Source organism: Monopterus albus, unplaced genomic scaffold, assembly GCF_001952655.1.
Source record: "Monopterus albus unplaced genomic scaffold, M_albus_1.0 scaffold238.1, whole genome shotgun sequence".
NCBI lineage: Eukaryota > Metazoa > Chordata > Actinopteri > Synbranchiformes > Synbranchidae > Monopterus > Monopterus albus.
In genome coordinates this window covers 619,544-637,086 of record NW_018128118.1, presented here as the reverse complement: position 1 = coordinate 637,086, position 17,543 = coordinate 619,544, and the positions used below count along the sequence as shown (strand labels likewise).

Below are 17,543 nucleotides of genomic sequence, written 5' to 3'. Positions count from 1 at the left end.
ATGCTACAGAAGCACATTGTGTTCACCAAAGAAATAAATAATTGTGGAACCTTGTCACATAATTAGTTATGGGCCATTTACTGTATGCAATAGCTTTACTGGTCTGCTTGAATTGGGTTATATATGGCCAGTGGGAAAAACAAAAAGAGTTTGACACTGTAGTGGATTTATGCTACAATTTATGGATCTTAAATGTTATACCTCGTTAGAATTCTAATTATCATGAGTGGTTAATTACCAATAAATATTAATTGAAGTATCAGTCTTTAAACCAGTTTAATCAAATATCTAAGTTATTCAATTTTTGTTTAATTTTTTAAACATCTGAAGTGGAGATTAAGTTCAGCAAGTGTCAGTATTTCACACTGGTCAGGAACAGCTTCAGCTGAACCAACTCAGACTCGGGATGATTTCATTTTCAGAGGCATTAAGCCAGAAAATGCATTTGTACATCAAATTTCGCTAAACAGCTGGAAAGTGTGAACTCCTGCAGCCACAACTTCTTCACTTGCACTGGACAATCTCAGCCTCTTCAACAATATTCTCATTGCATCAAAACTTTGACTTTCTGTATCTAGACACACAGGACACACTAGTGTGCAGTGTAAAGAGGTTGATTTGCAGTTTAATTAAATGCCATAAGATATATTGAATAGACTAAAGCTGGCAACTGAAAGTGTGAAATTGTGCTGCTGATAAGCTTCAGTCTCCATAAACAATGGCCACTTTATTAGGCACACCTTTACAGTCTCTACTAATGCAATCCAATACAACAAATCTACCACAAATTCCACCTTTATATGAAGCCTGTAATGTTAATTTTTATGTAAATGTTAAAATGCAATATGTTTATTGTTGAGGTCATAGTTTAGGGTGGTGTGGTATTTTTTTGTCCCTTCCATTTACATAAATGAGTGGCTCAGAATATTAGGAACACACCTCAGTAGAAATACTACACAGCACCACTCAGATTTAAAGCAAAAAATTCACCATGGCAGTAGAAAAACTGCTGCATTCAGTCTCCCTTGTAAAAGCTTAAACCAGTCTTGTGAAGGCCTCAGCCACGCCCTTCACCATGTGAGGGCCTAAACCACCAGCAGCAGTAGAATTAGCTAGGTAATCTTTTTTCTTTTTTCATGTGTGTAGATTTAAGCTGTAAGTAGAGGTTAGGTATTTGATTTGACATTGGACATACAAAATTAATCAATGAAGCATGCACATTTATTTTTGCATGCTTAATTTTGTATTAATGTCTGTAAATTTTCTTTTTGAGTTACCGTGTTACTGGTCCATGGATGGTGACGGTCCTGACAAGAAGACTGGACTGAGGCAGCAGCAGGTTTAAATGCCACCCACAGGCCTGGACTGCACCAAGTGCCCAGTACAGGAGAGGGGGGACATTTGGGAGAAATGTATTGTTTATTTGTTTGTAGTTTGTTAAAACTTTGTCAGGTTATGTTAATTTTTTACATAAAAAAAAGAAGACCACTGGCCCTGCCTGAGCAATCCCCACCTCTGTAGCGTTGTGTGAAATGTTTACTACTGTCAGTGTATTTAGTCATACATGTTAGTGTGTGACTAAATATCTTAATTTGAAAATCTGAATTAAATCTTTCATAAAGGTAAAAAGGTGCCTTCCTACCGAGACACAGTGTGTGTTTGCAGCTTTGCCCTCATGTTGCCTGATGAATTTTCCACATACCTACCAAAAAATATGCCTGACTATAGTATGTTCGAAATAATGTTGTTAGACCGTCTCCTGAAAAATATGCCTTACTATAGTATGTCGAAATAATGTTGTCAGACCGTCTCCTGAAAAATATGCCTTACTATAGTATGTGGTAAAATTGGGGTCCGATCACTTGGGGTCCACGCTGATACTGTGCCCTGACAAAGAATTGAACCCCAACTGAACCCCATTACTGAAAAACAAGCTTTAGTGCTCTACGTTTTTCATGTTTACTAAATTATTTATTGAATTATCAGTAAGGAAACTGAAGTCTGGGTGGTCTTGTTACTGCTTATTGTGATTTCCTGCTCTGCTACCTGTGAAGTTTTGCCACTCAAGCGATCTCCTTCCTTAGTTTACCCAGGATGCTGATGTCTAAATGGAAACTTCTCTATCAACTCCAGCCTTATTTTCTCACAGGCATATCTAACAATAGCAAGTCCAGGTTGAGGGCATGAATGACAAAACTGAGCCAAACGTTTGTCACAGCCATGGGAAGTGACTTGTTATTGTAAGATTGGAGTATAAATGGATGTAAAGTGCTTTGTGACATAGTTGAGGGCAGTGAACTGGCTGTTGGACTTGTGTACAAGTGGCAGCTGTGGTGATCAGTAGTGACAAAACTGGAACTAGGTTCAATTCAGATGGAAATCCAGCTAGCAGTTGACAGTTTAAATGTAAAATTAGTAAATTTGCCTTGTATGGAGATAACTTCAGTCCTTAACATTGTACATTATTTTAAGGTAGACGTAGGAGTTGGACACACTTCAGAGAGCTGGGCAATGTGACCATATATTCACTGACCAAGTGAGATTTTTGTCACATCTTAGATCATACTGACATTACTTGTTTTGTTTATATTGGCATCCAGAGGTAGATCTTATTTACTGATATTACTAGCAAATTGGTGCATCTTCTGTGGCAAACGGATGTGACCAAACAAGACAACACCCTGCTGTCTTTTGGGTTTATCAAAAAGCATTTATTAATAGTCATAGTAATGTCACACAAATTCACAAGTGTTTTAAGACATGTCTGGCTCAGTTTGGTGTGTGTGTGTGTCTGCAAGTGTCTGTGTGAGTTCTCTAAACAGTGCAGTTATAAATAAATGACCACAAAGAGAAGGAAAAGGGTAAGGTAATATTGCAACAGGAAAAATAGAATTCTCATTTTAAGACAAAGAGGGAAAAAAAGTTTGTTCAAAGAGAACATTTAGCACCATCTATCCCGTTATCATATTCAACAGGTAATATCTTAAAATCATTAAAATCTCATCTAAAAGCCCCCTACGTAATAAAAACATTTCTCAAAACCCTTTGGAGAAATTTTTTTTCCTTACAAACACGGCATTCCATTAGTCATTTATTCTACGTGAGCAATGTGTGCCTATTGTCTACAGGAAAGGTGGCGTTATATTCAAGATAACGTTATCATTTAATATATATCAAGAGAAAAAAAAACAGGCATTGTGAAAGCCAAGCACCAGAAAAAACAGCAGCTTCTGCTGCTGAGGACACACAAGCCCCACGTTTCAATTCTTACAGAGCGATCGGTCACCATAAAAAATAAAGAAATTCGCAGACTTGTACAACCCTATCAAAAAAGGAGAACATTGATATCCAATAAATACAGGAAACATTTTAAATTAATGTACAAAGCCCAAAAAATCCAGGAAATGCTAATTCCGCATAGCTGAACCAAACAATCAGAGGTACAACACACAAACAACAGGTGGCAATCTTTTTTTTTTCAAAGCGAGTTCATAGAGAAAAGGAAGAAATTAACAAAAACAATATGAAATGTGTGTGACAACTGAATATCATTTTTCTGAAAAAAAATCATAAAAACAAGATTTACAGCACATACAAAAATCTGAAAAACAAAAATGTAATCCCCGAAAACAACCAGTCGTCAAAACCCGTATATTTCGAAGCATTCCAAACAATTGTATTTTTTAAAATTATTAATGCTTTAGAAAAATTTTATCTTATCTCTTAGTAATTTTCATTTTCTCTTTTCTAAATACAAGGCCAATGTGGTATATATCTAGGCTGATCTAGTTTAAGGAAAGAAAAAAAAAGTTATTTAAAAAAAAGACGGCACCCCACAAAAAATTCAGACAGCATGTACAAATTTCAGTACTCAAGACAACAACAGAAAAGTTCATTCTGGTACTGACAAACACGCCACTGAAACCATCAACTACTAGAGTTTGTCCACTGACAGCACCAACGGCCCCTGGTTCTTACCTACATTATTGTTGCCAAGGTTTCTGGTTGAAAGCACCATCTGAGAGTAAACTGGTATTGGTGGCTTGGTATTTCTTTTGTAAACAGTAATGATGAGTAAACTTATTCAACTGGCTTTTCGGCAAGTATTAGCAGTAGTAGTAGCAAAAAATTATCTTAAATGATAAAAGGGATAGTTAAAAACCAAAGTGAAACTATTTTGTCCTGGCTTGCAGGAGTTTTGGTTATGGCTGAGGAGACGACTGTGGGGATCTCTGTCACCGGGAGGAGGAGGCCTGGTAAGACAAGAAACACAAAAGACCATTAAACTGTGTGAGTGACATCGAAAAAGTGAAAAGTTTCATCGACTGTTTTCATTTCAGGTCAGAAATGAACCTCCAGCTTCTTGAATGGCATAACTGGAAGCACACTCCTGTTTGTCTGACCAAGCAGCAAAACTAGAGGCATGTGCACACTCACCAGGCTGAAGGAGTCGTATGTGTTCATTAGCTCCTCAATGCGGTACTGCTCCAGCACCACTACGTTGTTCAAGTTGGGGCTGCGCTGCCGTGCACAGTCCTCACAGTGAACTACATACATTTTCCTGCTGCTGTTTTCACATGTCACAAACAACAAATTGAACACCTCCACCTATGACAGACAAAAGAAAAGATTCATTCAGGGTGTAGTTGTAACATCATGAAAAGGATCCTCTGTGCTTCCAGTATAAGGGTCATTACTGTAGAAGACAATAGCTGCACTTTGTTAGCTAGTTTAGCTGCTATACTAAATATGCTTTTGTCACTTGCAAACAAAATAAGAAAGCAGTTGCCCATTTTTTGGTAAATCTAGCTAATATTTATAGTGCAACTGCTCTGCTGTAAACATTCTGTCTATCCTGTTTAAATTGAGGGCAGGTTGTTGTATTACAGTTGAATCCCTAGCCTAATAAAAACTAATTTATAATCATGAAGATGGGAGTTGTATCAGAATGCATTAGTTTTGTGTAGGTATAGCTAATAAACTGGAAACAGTGTGTCTGATGGAGAGAGAATTTTGTATGTGTGACTTATTGAGAGCTACGTACGTCACACTCATTGCAGTAGTAGGCAGGCTCGTCCTTGACCCGACTCTGATAGGAAATTTTCTTGCCTTCAGCCACAAGTTGGTCCCGCAAGATCTGGATGTGCTTCATGGACTGCAGCAGGCAGTGTCTGGCAGGAAGGTAAAGAGACCATAATGGAAAGTTGCCATTAAACAACACTAAATTTGGAATTGGTTTTCAGTTAGTGTATTTGTTATTACAACTTTGACAAAAGTGTACACCTAGCAATCTAATGCTACGTCCCTGCAATACATTTGACCTTTGTGAAGGTTATAACTATACTATGTAAATATCTTGTGTATTATTCTGGAACTGTAGGTTGTGGTGCTGTTGAATAGTTAATATTTTGTCTGCCTCATTAATGACGATAGATAAAAAAAAAAAAAGTATGCAATTCAACAACAGTAGACAACCCCAACGCCTCCCATATGAAGTCCTGTCTGACTTACTGTCAAAGGCCATTTAAGTAGAATGAACACATTTTGAACTATTTCAACAGGAACTGTTTAACCTTCATGAAGGCCAGAATAACTCCGGGACTATTTTAGTCTTAGCCTAGGTTCCTAATGAAGTGCAAACAGAGTGCTCACTTTATCATCTTGTAAGTGTCTGGGTCAGTGATCTTGACAGTGCGAGCCACGTTCCAGGATACATGAATCATAGGGACGATGGACTTGACCTTCTTTACTTCGTTCCACTCAAACCTTTCCAGGGCCAACTGGTACTGGTAACCTGCATTCACATAAAACAACACTGGACAATGAAACAGTCTTCTAAAATCTGCTTTGTGTATTTGGTCACTAGATGACCCTCCTTACCATTGAGAGGTCCAACATTCCAGGCAATGTTGTTGCACCAGCCCACAGCCTGAACCCAGTGAACAGTTCCAGCATTGATCCACACCAAGTCACCAGGCCGCTGGATGAAACGATACACAGGGATGCTGGCGCTGTAGAGGTCCTCCAACACCGGCCACCAGGACCCTGTCAGATAGTCCACTCCATGCCTGGGCACAGAAGGTATACAGAGCTGTTAGGTATCCGATGGTATAAAGGCAATTCTACTTTAACAACCTGTAAATTATCCAACATGCAAACTAACTGCTACCTCCTACTCACTTTTCACAGAAGTCACTGATGGCCTGCCAGTAGTTATCGTGCACACAAAACCACTCACAGTCTCCAGGACCAATGTTGATGTTCACAGAGCAGAAGTTGTTGTTCTCCTGGTGACCTTTTAAACAAGGACAGAATAACCTCAGGCATATTTATTGCTATTTCATTTTTACTGAGAATTTAACAGATCTTATTTAACTTGTTGTATTTATTGCTGATGAACCAATGGTGTATTCCATCTGTTACAGACAGAGGAGTGTCAGTGTCCCATACCTGGTGTCCGACTCCCTGGAACTTTCATGTAGAGCTGGACCGTGTTCATGCCCAGGATTGTATGTCCCACATGGCTCAGCATGTTTCCACTGGATGCCACACGCATAAATGCTGGCAACTTCTGCAGCTCTTGCAGCTGGGGCTTCCACCTGAGCACAGAAACAGCAGGTTAGAAATGAAGCAACTTTCTTCTTAACTATTCTGTCTGAAATCCTGTGCAGACCAGCTGGTCCCCCTTTTCACACAGATCTTCAACAAACCACTGAAACTGTGTGAAGTCCCCTCATGCTTTAAACACTTTACCATCATCCTGGTTCCCACTAAACTAGACTGGACTGAATGACTACAAACCTGTTGTCCTGACATCTGTGGTCACGAAGTCTTTTGAAATATGGCAAGCAATTTGAGCATTTATCTACTTGGACAGAAACTTACTGGTCGCTGTTTTTCACTCTTGTCCAACTAATACCAACAGAACCTGTCTAGTAACACTGGCTACCACACTAGTAGCACCAAAGTCCAAACTAGTGAGAGGCTAAACGCTCACAAGTTAAGCTGTGAGGCCCAAAATATCCACTAATTAAACTAATTAAAGACATTCTCACTCATTTGCTGGACTCTGTAAGGAACATGTTAAGACTTTGACCAAACATGATGGACATTTTTCTTACATGTTGGGCCTTTCCTTTAACTAGCTGAGTGTTAGTCAGCACTAGTGAGCAACTGTGCACAACTAGTGAGACATTTGTTTAACATGTTGGCCTTTTTGTCACACTAGTCTGAGTGTGCAACTAGTGCGCCAAAAAAAACGAATGCATCTAAACACACTTTGCCAATAAACCTGATTTTGATGTTCACAGTACTGAACTCAGCACTATTGTTTTTGAGTGATTATATTAAAGTTGCTCACCTCTTGGGATCTGAGAGGTCAATGTTGGTGCCAAACTTAATGATCTTCCCTCCTGGTTTCTGCTCGCCACTGAGGATTGGATATTATTTTAAAAAATTACTTCAAATGACAGAACAATGGATTGTTTTAGTAAAACATTTAGTTAGCCTTTTAAAACTCTCTTTACCTGATACTTTCTTTAGAGCTGTCCTTGTTGGGAGTATCAGAAGTGATGGATGGCTTCTTCTCCTTCTCATCATCTTCATCCTCCTCCTCATCGCTGTCTTTGTTCTCCTGAAGACAGATCGTGATCATGTTCTGTTAATTAGCTGGACTGCAGCAGATAATGCAGAGACATGGAAGTCCTGACACCTTTATCTGGTTTTATGTATATAAAACCAGTACACTGCAATATACAGGGTACATGAAATGGGTGGAGAAATAGTGGTTTCTTAAGTGGCTAAAGTAGGAGAACTATCAAGCTGTAATAGTAAAAGCACCACAGTTAGCGACAGTATGTAGTGCTCTGTACCTGCAGACTCTCTTGGAAGCTGGAGGCTTGGTACTGGGCATATTTGGCGATGGTGGTGTGGGAGCGGCTGCTCTCACAAGGCCACGTCTGACCCGTCCCACTAGGGTCCCAGTTCTCATCAGAGGGCTGCTGCACCTGAGTCCTCACCTCCACCGCCTGCTCTGCATTGGCTTCTACCAGTGACTTTGTAGAAAACAGCCCTAGGTCTAAAAACAATGTGAAACATGTTACCCAATTACACCAGTCTGCGCAGAGATGAGAAGTGAGCAAATACATTATATATCTGTCTGTAACCACTCAGCCAAAATAGTGGGTAGGACTCATTTTAATAGCCTCACATGTAGCTAGATTCACTTCTACTTTAATACACAGTTATCTCAAGAGCTTACTGCAAGTTTTTCATGCAAATAAATGTGCTACCCAGATACTTTAAGTGTAAACTTACTGAGTCGTAGAGATCCAGCCAGGCCTCTGATGACGGTAACAGGATTTTTGGAGTCTGTACAGAACTGCAGCAGCACAGGGGAGAAGGCATCCCTTTTACTCTCCAGCTATCGAGAAGAAAACTCATGTTAAATGTGCGGCAACACAAACACTTTTCTTCATGCACAATCACCACAAGAGGGCAGCATGCGAATGTTTAGGGATGCTGCTTTTACCCATCAGCAGCATCCACTAAATCTTAAGCCACTTTAATGTACTGTGGCTTTAAATAATGTATTATTTGGACACAAGTATCTTCCAACGTTTATAGATTCAGTCATACTTTTAGCTTACTTCTGTTTACTACGATGTATAATATAAAATGTTCATTTCCCATATGCATCACATTAAAGGCCTAATGCCCAGTTCAGACTACATGATTTAAAGCCTGACAACAGCTCGACCTGACAGTCATATGGCGTTGGACACATCAATCAATAGTTTTTATCTCGTATAGCATGTCATAATAAACAACCAATGCCTCACAACGTCCCAATACAAAGTCTAGCATGTCAGAATTTTTTTTGTCGTCTGTCGTGTTGGGCTGACACTAACCAACAGGAGCAGAGGTCACTCTTCTGTTCACAGCACTTTTGCCATATCGGACTGACCCATATTCATTAAATATCACAGTGATACAGCTGACATTAGAATATTGACTTTCACAGTCACCCTTGTGAAGCAGCTACCCTATCAGGACTAGCTAGTTAGTTTTTGGTTGTTTCTCTCAACCCTTTTTTATGCTTTTTCGAATGCAAGCAGCCAGTATCACACACACTAATCTGGGTCTCTGGCACCTCCAAGTTGTGAATGACAGCAAGCTGTGACCTGCCGGGTACCAACGTGTAGTCGATCATATCCCTTGTCCAAGAATGTATGACTCTATAATTCTGTAATCTGACAGAGTGACCACTGTATCAGACAAAAAATCATGTACTCTGAACCAGGTGTAAGACTAAACTACTGTAATTTCCAGACTATTGAGCGCACCTGAATATAAGCTGCACCCACTAAATTTAAAACAAAAAAAACAGTTTGTACATAGCCGCAGGTGTCCACGTTGTAACATGAGATATTTCGACAGCCAGATTGATTGCCTTTAAACTTGAAAGCTGCATCATATGCATTTCGTCGTGTGTTTTCCATGATGAGGGTGTGTGCATGAAGCGAAAAAAGTAGTGGCTTATAGTCCGGAAATTACGGTAATGTGTACGAGTTGTGGTGCACTTGGTGACGTACATATATACTGGGTGTAGGAGGGTTGAGTTGCTCTCTAGGAATGGGTTCTTCGGTGCTCATGATGGGCTTTACAGAGAAGGCTGGGAGCAAGTAAGACTCTTTGAATTTCCCTTTGATTCTGGCCCCCCTATAACAGGACAAAGAGAACATGTTGACAAATGCAAACAGGACAATGCTCTCGAGTTACCTGGTGGGTCATTTTACTTTATTTGACAAAAATAAATAACTCAAACCTCATTCCAATTTGCCAGTTTATACAATTCCTAAATCCCTAAGATATCCAAATAAAGAAACCTAGTGAACTTTAACAATAAACACATTTTAGAAAAGCCTTCCTCTACAGCTGACTTACTTGCATGACTTGATGATTTCACTGGCAGTGTTCTTAATGCTGATTTCTTCCAGTGGGATTCTCTTCTCCTCCACCTCAGAGGCAATGAAGGTCTCCCTGTCCCCGCTCTCCACTTTAATCAGGCGAATCTTCAGCTCCTTGGGTGGTCCGTCTGACAGCGCCTTCAGTTTCAAAAAGTCTGTGGAACCTAATGAAGAACCAGATTCAGAGCCTTTTTTATGATCAGTGGATTTTTCTCCAGAAGTCATTGAGGTCCATTCTGCAGGATTCCCTTCATTGGTGGAGCTAGCACCTGACGATTCTTTGCGCTTCTTTTTATCTGTGTCATAATGACTCAAATTTTTCTGAGACCCCTCTTTGCCCTGGAGGTTAAGATCACCAAGAATTCTGCGATTCTTCTTCTCCTTGTGGATCTTACTGTCCTTGTGCCGCTTGTGGCTAGAGCTGGTATGGGTGGAAGATGATAAAGAAGAGGAAAAGGCCATCTCCTCTCTCTTTTCTCTGTGCCTCTTCTTTTCTTTCCTGTCGTCATGCTTCCTGCTGCTACTGTGGCTGTGGCCGTGCTTTCTCTTCTTCTCTTTATCCCTGTTTCGGTCTTTATCTCTGTGTTCCCTCACTTTCTCAGATTTGTGTCCGTCCTCCAGTTTGCCATGACCACTGGGTTTATCAAGGGAGTTCTTGTTAGAAAGTGACTGTCGACTGAGCATGACCTCACAGCTCTTGCCCAACTCTGCCAGAGATGACTCTGAGATGGTCGTCAACTGTTGCTCCTCCTTGACCACCTTAATAGGCTTTATGGTAGGAATGCTCTCCTTTTTGATGGAGTCCATCATTTCTTCATCATCCCTCCAGTCATCTGCATCCTCTATCTTCAGTGTCTTGTCTTCGAGCAGAAGAGGAGGAGAGGACTTTAGAGGTGGGACAGCTGGACTGAATGGTGGATTGACCGAATCTGATGTTGGAGAATCACTTTGTTGCTGGCGGCAGATATCAGGGCCCAGCGACAGTGAAGAAGAATATTTGACCCCAACCAGTGCTGATGGAGGGGGTCTCCCAAAAGGCCCACCTCGGTACGCATACTTTTGGCTCTCTAGGACGGTCGCCAAGGACTTGAACATGCTGTTTACACCTGTTTGGTGGAGGTGAGGTCTTTGGGGCGGTGGAGAACAAGATGGGGTCTCAGAATCCTCTTCATCATCGTCCTCATCAGCCTCACTTTTACTCTGTTCAGGGAGGCCATAAAGTTTGGCCAGGTCACTGTGGCGGTAATTGGTGTTTGCTACTCCCATTGTCATGTCCATGGACCGTTTAGGAACATTTGGAGAAGGTTTAAGGTAATCCTCATCCTCCTCGTTCAGAGAAGATGTACGGCTGCATGGGGATGCCAGAGAGCCTTGGCGACTGAGCACAGGAGGGCTTGCATGGAGATTAGAACCTAAATCTTCCTGGTTGGGCTGATGCTTTGTTGCTGGAATGAGATCTGGGGCGCACAGGTAGCTCTTGATAGGCTGGACAGGAGAAAAGTTGTCAAGGAGACCTGTGGACCCACACTTCTCACTGTTATACATCTCCTCTTCTTTTTTGATAGACTCATCCAGCATGGCCATAATGTTAGCCAGACCATCAGGGAGCAATGTGGACAGCTCAGAGGGCTCCTCCTCAAACTGTGCACTGTCAGAGTCAGTGCCACAGCTGCTGGCTTTTTCCAAACCACTTCCTATTGGTTGCTTATTGAAAATTCCCCCTGTGGTGCTTGATGCAGAAGATAAAGGTGGTGGTGGTGGGTCTTCCCTGGGAAAAGCCTGATATAGCTGAGTCTTTGGATTGGTTGGGTGCAGCTTGCATTGTCGGAGGCTTGCTGGGGTATACTGGCTGGTTCATCCCTGAGGTGTGTTGACTGTGTGTTGATGAGGGACTGAATGTCGTTCCGCCATTGTTGCTCCACATATCCCTCTGCCTCTGCTTTTCTCTGGCATAGTCAGTCTGAGGCGTGAGAGGAGGTGGCCGCAGCCTTTCTGGAGGCGTAGTGCTAGTGGGTGTCTGACCTGCTGGACAGGGGAGTATGCCACCGCGGCTTAGCCAGGGGTAAGGGGGTGAAGCCTGGGAACTGGGGGGTGGTGGACCTGAAGAAGGTGCAGTAGCAGAAGTGAGGCGAGCAGGTGGGGCCGTTGGAGAGGTGTCAACAGAGAGCAGTCGCTCCAGATTTTCAATAGCAGTCTGCTCTTTGCCTTTTGCACTGCATCCTTCCTCCTCCTTCTTCTGCTGCATTCTCTTTTTCTCTTCCTCTTTCCTCTCTTGCTCTCGTTGTTTTCTCTTTTCTTCTTCCTGCCTCTCCAGTTCTCTGTTCTTTCTATTCTGCCGCTCTGCCTCTCTCTTCTTTCTCTCCTCCTCTTGTATCTCCCACTCCCTCCTTTTCCTTTCTTGTTCCTTTTTCTCCCATTCTTGCTTTTTCCTCTCCTTGTCCAGTCTCTCCGCTTCCCTCCTCTTTTTCTCTTGCTCCTGTCTCTCCAATTCTCGCCTCCTTCTCTCCTCCTCCTGTCTCTCTAGTTCTCTCCTCCTTCTCTCCTCCTCCTTTTCCAGCTCTTTCCTCTTCCTCTCCTCATCCTGCTTTTGTCTCATCTCCCATTCTTTCTTTAGTCTCTCCTCATCTCTTATTTTTCTCTCTTGCTCCTCTCTATCCCTTTTCCTCCTTTCCTCAGCTTGCATGTGTCCTTCTAGCTCAGCATCAAGCTTGTCTAGTGCCTCTTCAATGGACTGGGGGACAGAAGTTGCAAGATGGAGCTTGGACTGAGAATGCGCCTGTGTTGACGCAGTGTCTGGCTTATGAGGACTGGACGGCTGAGGGGCAGAGTTGACAGTGGAATGAGAAGGTGGGTGAAGAAGTGGATCTGAAACTCTGTTTGTAATTACTCTGCCACCTGCCCTCTGGAGCCCTGAGAACAAAGAAGATGAGGAAAATGTAGGAGGCTGCTCTAGTTCAGCTTGAGCATAGTATGATGTCTTCCCCTTCATGGGCTGGGATTTGCTGGGCTGTGGTCTGGCTGGCCCCTGTTGGTGAGGCTGGTTTGCAGTGGGACCTTGACCTCTCTCACAACCTGGCTGCAGCCCAGCATCCAGCTGAGGGGTGGGGCTACTGCCACCGGTGGTGGATGTTTGGGGTACTGAATCTCGTTTTCTTTGCCAGTTGTTTCTGCCCTCACTGTTCACAGAGTAGCCAGCAGGAGGCGATGTGGTGGCTGTGGGGACACCAGCCATGATTATGCCATGACTGCTGTTGCTGTAGCTGGTGACAGAGAAGGAGCCATGGGATATGGGAACATTTGGGGTAATGACAGGTGTTCGGGTGGAGCTGGATGGGGGCAGTGGAGGGCTGACACGATGGTGCTGCTGGGAGGGAACCCGACTATCCACCATCTGATTGTGGCTCTGCTGGTGCTGAGGTAGCAGTCCTGGAGGCCTGTAGGTGCCTGACTCCTAGAGAAAAACATACACAAAAATGTTTGATCAATTAATGATCCCTGTCTCAACAACATATTTTGGTAAACAGTTAAATGTAAGCATGTTCAGTTAGTATGAATGAAGAATGAAAATGTCTGCTGACTGTCATAACTGCTGAAGAATAAACTACAGATATGGTACAAATAAGCTTCTGCATCAGTGACTTATACTAACCAGGGAGTGACTGCTGGGCTTGCTCTGGTATCTCCAGGCCTCACGGGGCCCATTTTGCTGTTGCTGAGGTACTGAGGTGATGCTGCTGCTGGCAAGAGGAGGAGGAGGATGGGGGGGACCCTGGTGCCCCAGCCCTGGATGAGGCTGGAAGTGGCTGTAAGGCACACTGCTGCTGCTGTTGCTGGTTGCAGGAGGGTTTGCTGGTGATGACTGAGCATGTAGGGGTCGATCTCTGTCCCCCCTTGTTGGAGTAGATGCCGTGTGAGAGGTAGCTTGGCTGCCACCTTGGCCCCCAATGAGAGGGCCTCTCTGGTTGTGAGGACCATGAGGCTCCATGGCCTGGCAGGGTGGGGCTAGCCTCACTTTAGAGCTGGGGTATGAGGAGTGAGGGGATTGATGGTTTACAGCTTGAGGTTGGAATGTGTCTTTCTGTAGCTGAGGAGCACAGCCCTGTTTGTAGCTTCCCGGTGATGAGGTTGATGTAGGGGAGAGGGTTGAAGGGGAGGAAGCGGCAGGAGAGAACCTTCGGGTGTAGCTGCCCATTTCTCGTTTGTTGGTTTCCTAAACAATTAAACCATAGAAAAAAAAGCAATCGGGTAACAGAGGGGTCTTGGTGTGATTTATAGCAAAACAAAAAATTCACTCTGAGGTCCGGATATCTAATATGTTCCTACTGTTCAGACCTGGAACTCCTGTGATGGTGGGTTCTTGTGGGGCTGCCAGGGAGTGCTGTTTTCCTTGTGAAGGGGGTTCCAGAAAGCAGGTTTTACAGGGAGGTGGTGGACTGATGACTGTTGTTGAGACAATAGTGATTGGCCAGGGCAACGTTGTAGCACAGAATGGGATACCTGTACCGGGAGTGGGGCATGACAATATTTAATAATCAAAGATCTGATCAGCAAGAATGACAAACTAGAGAGAATCAAGTTCTGAGGTTAAAAATTGCCATTGATTTTGGATGTTATGGTATCAACGGAAGAAATGCATTTGTTCCTGTCTGATACCTGATCTGAACTCCTCTTCCTCTTGCTGGGACTGGGACAGTCCTCGGCAGTGGGAAGGCGCGAGGATGGGTGCTGGGATGGCAGAGGAGTGTGCTGGATAACAGAGTGTTCTCCCAGTGGAGGGCCTGGCCTCTTCAGTTGACTCCCTAGCATCTTCCCTGGGTATCCCCTCTGCTGTGAACAGAAAAACGACAAGATCAGTGCTGTGCTAGATGAAGACAACTACAGTAACTACCACAGTGTTTGTTCAGAAGCATTCCCTTGCTAAGATATTCAGACAAAACTCAGTCCAGTCAATGCTATTGTCACTGTCTGGCTGCAGTAAAAATGACAGCAAGAATAGGGATTGTTCTGCATCTATATGGATGATGAAACTTTATCATAGCCAATTAGGGAGCTCCTACCTGGTGCACCTGAGCCCACATCTCATCTCCCAGTAATGGTGGACCCCGGGGAACATGCTGCTCCTGAGGACCCCCAAACTAAAGCAGACAGCATAGGCAACACAGAAGCTTGAACAGAGTCTTTTTTACATATGAAAAACTGTTCTAACTCTGATACATAGGTTTTCTTTGGAGTCATTTGTAACATCCTCACCTTGAGCAGATGGTTGGGCCTGCTGGGGGGGAGATGTGGGTTGGGGGGAGGTCTGCCATTGCCTGCATAGCCTCCACTATGGAGACGGAGTGAGTGCTCACTGGCTAGGGGCACAACGGCATGTCCTTGAGGGGGGAGGTGGGATTCATACAGCTGGCCTAGTTGCTCCCATGTTCTGTGGGGAGGTGGAGGATGAGGATGAGGGTGAGGGTGAGGGTGAAGAAGATGATGAGGTCTCTGCTGCTCCCTTTGCAGGCCTGGTAACATTGGCTGTGGGAGGTCAAGCTTCTCACCTCCTCGCATGGCCCTGGACAGCCCAGTAAAACAGGGTTAAAGCCCATGACAACAAAATGAAACAAATCTAAATGACACAAAATGCTTGCTTAATAATGTCATCTTTTATAAAATGAGGAACATTCTGCCTTCCAAATTTAGGTCTGCCATTAATAATTTTGTGCATGACTTACCCATTACTAAAGAATTTACTGGGATGGCTCAGTCCGCCCATAGGACCAGGAGGTAGATGGGGAAGAAGCTGGTGTTGGCTGATTCCAGGCGAACACCTGATGAGGGACAGAGACAGCACACAGTTTGTACATCACAATTGTTAAGTCCATTTGAGATACAAGTTCAATTCAGCTGAAAAGCACAACTTTGAAGTTCAAATTACAGATTCAACTGTATTCGACTGTGATTTAAAGTAAAGAGGTTTGTGTGCATGTGTTGTCATGGCTACAGACCTGGCAGGTGGCTGCCAGGCGCGGCCGCCCACGGGAGCCCATGGTCCCCGGTTGAGTCCATCCAGAGGGAAGGAATCCCGTGTGCCACGCCCGCCAAACTGCTCTACTGCGTGATGCATCCAGCCTGTGGGTGTTAGTAATACAGTCATATCATTAATGCACAGACACATAAACAGACATACAGATAAACACATTTAGATTGTAGAGTGTTAAATTCTACTTATTATGATTATGAAATATTTTTACAAACAAAAAAAAAATCACGTGTTTTAATATTTATAGCACACAGATTTGAAGCAGACCTCTCATTATGCAGGAAAACTCCATGACGGTTAGACACACTTTAAAAATTGACTTGACTAGAATTACCAGTCAGCCCATTAAAATTATAGGGATCTAACCAGATTCAGTAATGTAATTACTGCTAGACTGCTATGCTGGAGTGCATTCAGAGTGCTTGTACTTACTAGACGAGCTGTGTCTGTGAAGCCCTCCACTGCAGCACAGAGAGGGCCGCACTCCAACACTGTGAATATCTGTACTGTCCGACTCTTCTGTTTTCAGCACCAAGAACCCAAAAGCCAAACAGCTGGGGAGGGAGAGAGAGAGAGAGAGGGGAACAGCAGGACCACTGTGAGAACAAGTGAGACAAAGACACAATGAAAAGTCAATAACTCGTTATTATATAGGCTAGTTGGGGCATGTATGTGTGCGAGTTGGAGAGGGGAGAGCGTATGTACAATTTGGGCAGGGCTGTGTCTGTAAACTGACTACAACTCTGTTGCTTAATGCCCACCTGATTCTCACATTTCAAGCTATCTTTGGTTCTGTTATAGTTGGGATGCTTCCAGAAGAAATGTAGAATCTTGTAATCTTATTACGTCCTAAATTCTGATGACTTTGTCTGTGGCTGGCTGCAATGCACCAGTCAGCCTGTAAAAGGCGCCATTAAGACAGCCAGTGCAGAGCAGGATTATTACCAAGACCTAGATGGCTCAGTGGGGAGCTCACCTATGAGGACAGGCCTGGGGTTACTGTAATCCCTACCATGGGCCTCCTGATAACAAGAGACAGAGGGAAAGACTAAGAGTGAGAGGCCTTGGTCACATGCCAAGTGTGTGTGTGTGTGTGTGTGGTGCTTGAAGCAATGCCAAGTGTGCAAGGAGCATGGTTGTGTCAGTCTCGTGTAGATTTAGTGCATGGTACAGAGAATAGTGCGCTCTCTTTTATGTGGATGATTATGTGTGTGCTACAGTGCACTGAAGGGTGTGTGTATAAAGTGTGTGTCCATGTACGTGCCCAGTGGATACACTGTTTAATCTCATTACAGCGGGCGTGATGGAGAGGGGGGCAGCAGTGACAGACGGTCTGAACAGGATGGAAGGATAGATTAAGGAGAAAAGATGGAGAACAGAGAAGGGATGGAGGGAGGTGGAGCGGAGCAGCAAATAGGAACGATGCCATGAAAACGCCCACGCACCTTCTCACACACATACACACTGAGACGACACAAAGACAAAAGGTTGAGGGGGAAACATAAAAGAAGCTGGGAGAGAACTCCCTCCCTCGCTGCTTTCTGAAACCC

The 17,543-nt window shown here is 43.6% G+C and overlaps 1 protein-coding gene across 1 annotated transcript in view; it reads right to left on the bottom strand.

Moving 5' to 3' along the window:
* Positions 1-3,547: 3,547 nt before the first annotated feature.
* The window catches only part of kdm6ba (lysine (K)-specific demethylase 6B, a), a 68,521-nt gene continuing 54,525 nt past the window's right edge, over positions 3,548-17,543 (bottom strand). Inside the window, exons 3-25 of the mRNA XM_020620489.1 lie at positions 16,939-17,015; positions 16,426-16,547; positions 15,959-16,082; positions 15,686-15,781; positions 15,219-15,525; positions 15,026-15,103; positions 14,622-14,795; positions 13,618-14,178; positions 12,527-13,419; positions 11,991-12,068; positions 9,946-11,817; positions 9,594-9,720; positions 8,317-8,422; positions 7,872-8,077; positions 7,527-7,633; positions 7,361-7,429; positions 6,451-6,599; positions 6,181-6,295; positions 5,881-6,068; positions 5,653-5,794; positions 5,045-5,171; positions 4,438-4,608; positions 3,548-4,253 (exon numbers count right to left, since the gene is read on the bottom strand). Coding sequence (XP_020476145.1) covers positions 4,236-4,253; positions 4,438-4,608; positions 5,045-5,171; positions 5,653-5,794; positions 5,881-6,068; positions 6,181-6,295; positions 6,451-6,599; positions 7,361-7,429; positions 7,527-7,633; positions 7,872-8,077; positions 8,317-8,422; positions 9,594-9,720; positions 9,946-11,817; positions 11,991-12,068; positions 12,527-13,419; positions 13,618-14,178; positions 14,622-14,795; positions 15,026-15,103; positions 15,219-15,525; positions 15,686-15,781; positions 15,959-16,082; positions 16,426-16,547; positions 16,939-17,015 — 5,907 coding nt within the window. The 3' untranslated portion in view covers positions 3,548-4,235. The remainder of the gene's footprint in view (positions 4,254-4,437; positions 4,609-5,044; positions 5,172-5,652; positions 5,795-5,880; positions 6,069-6,180; positions 6,296-6,450; positions 6,600-7,360; positions 7,430-7,526; positions 7,634-7,871; positions 8,078-8,316; positions 8,423-9,593; positions 9,721-9,945; positions 11,818-11,990; positions 12,069-12,526; positions 13,420-13,617; positions 14,179-14,621; positions 14,796-15,025; positions 15,104-15,218; positions 15,526-15,685; positions 15,782-15,958; positions 16,083-16,425; positions 16,548-16,938; positions 17,016-17,543) is intronic.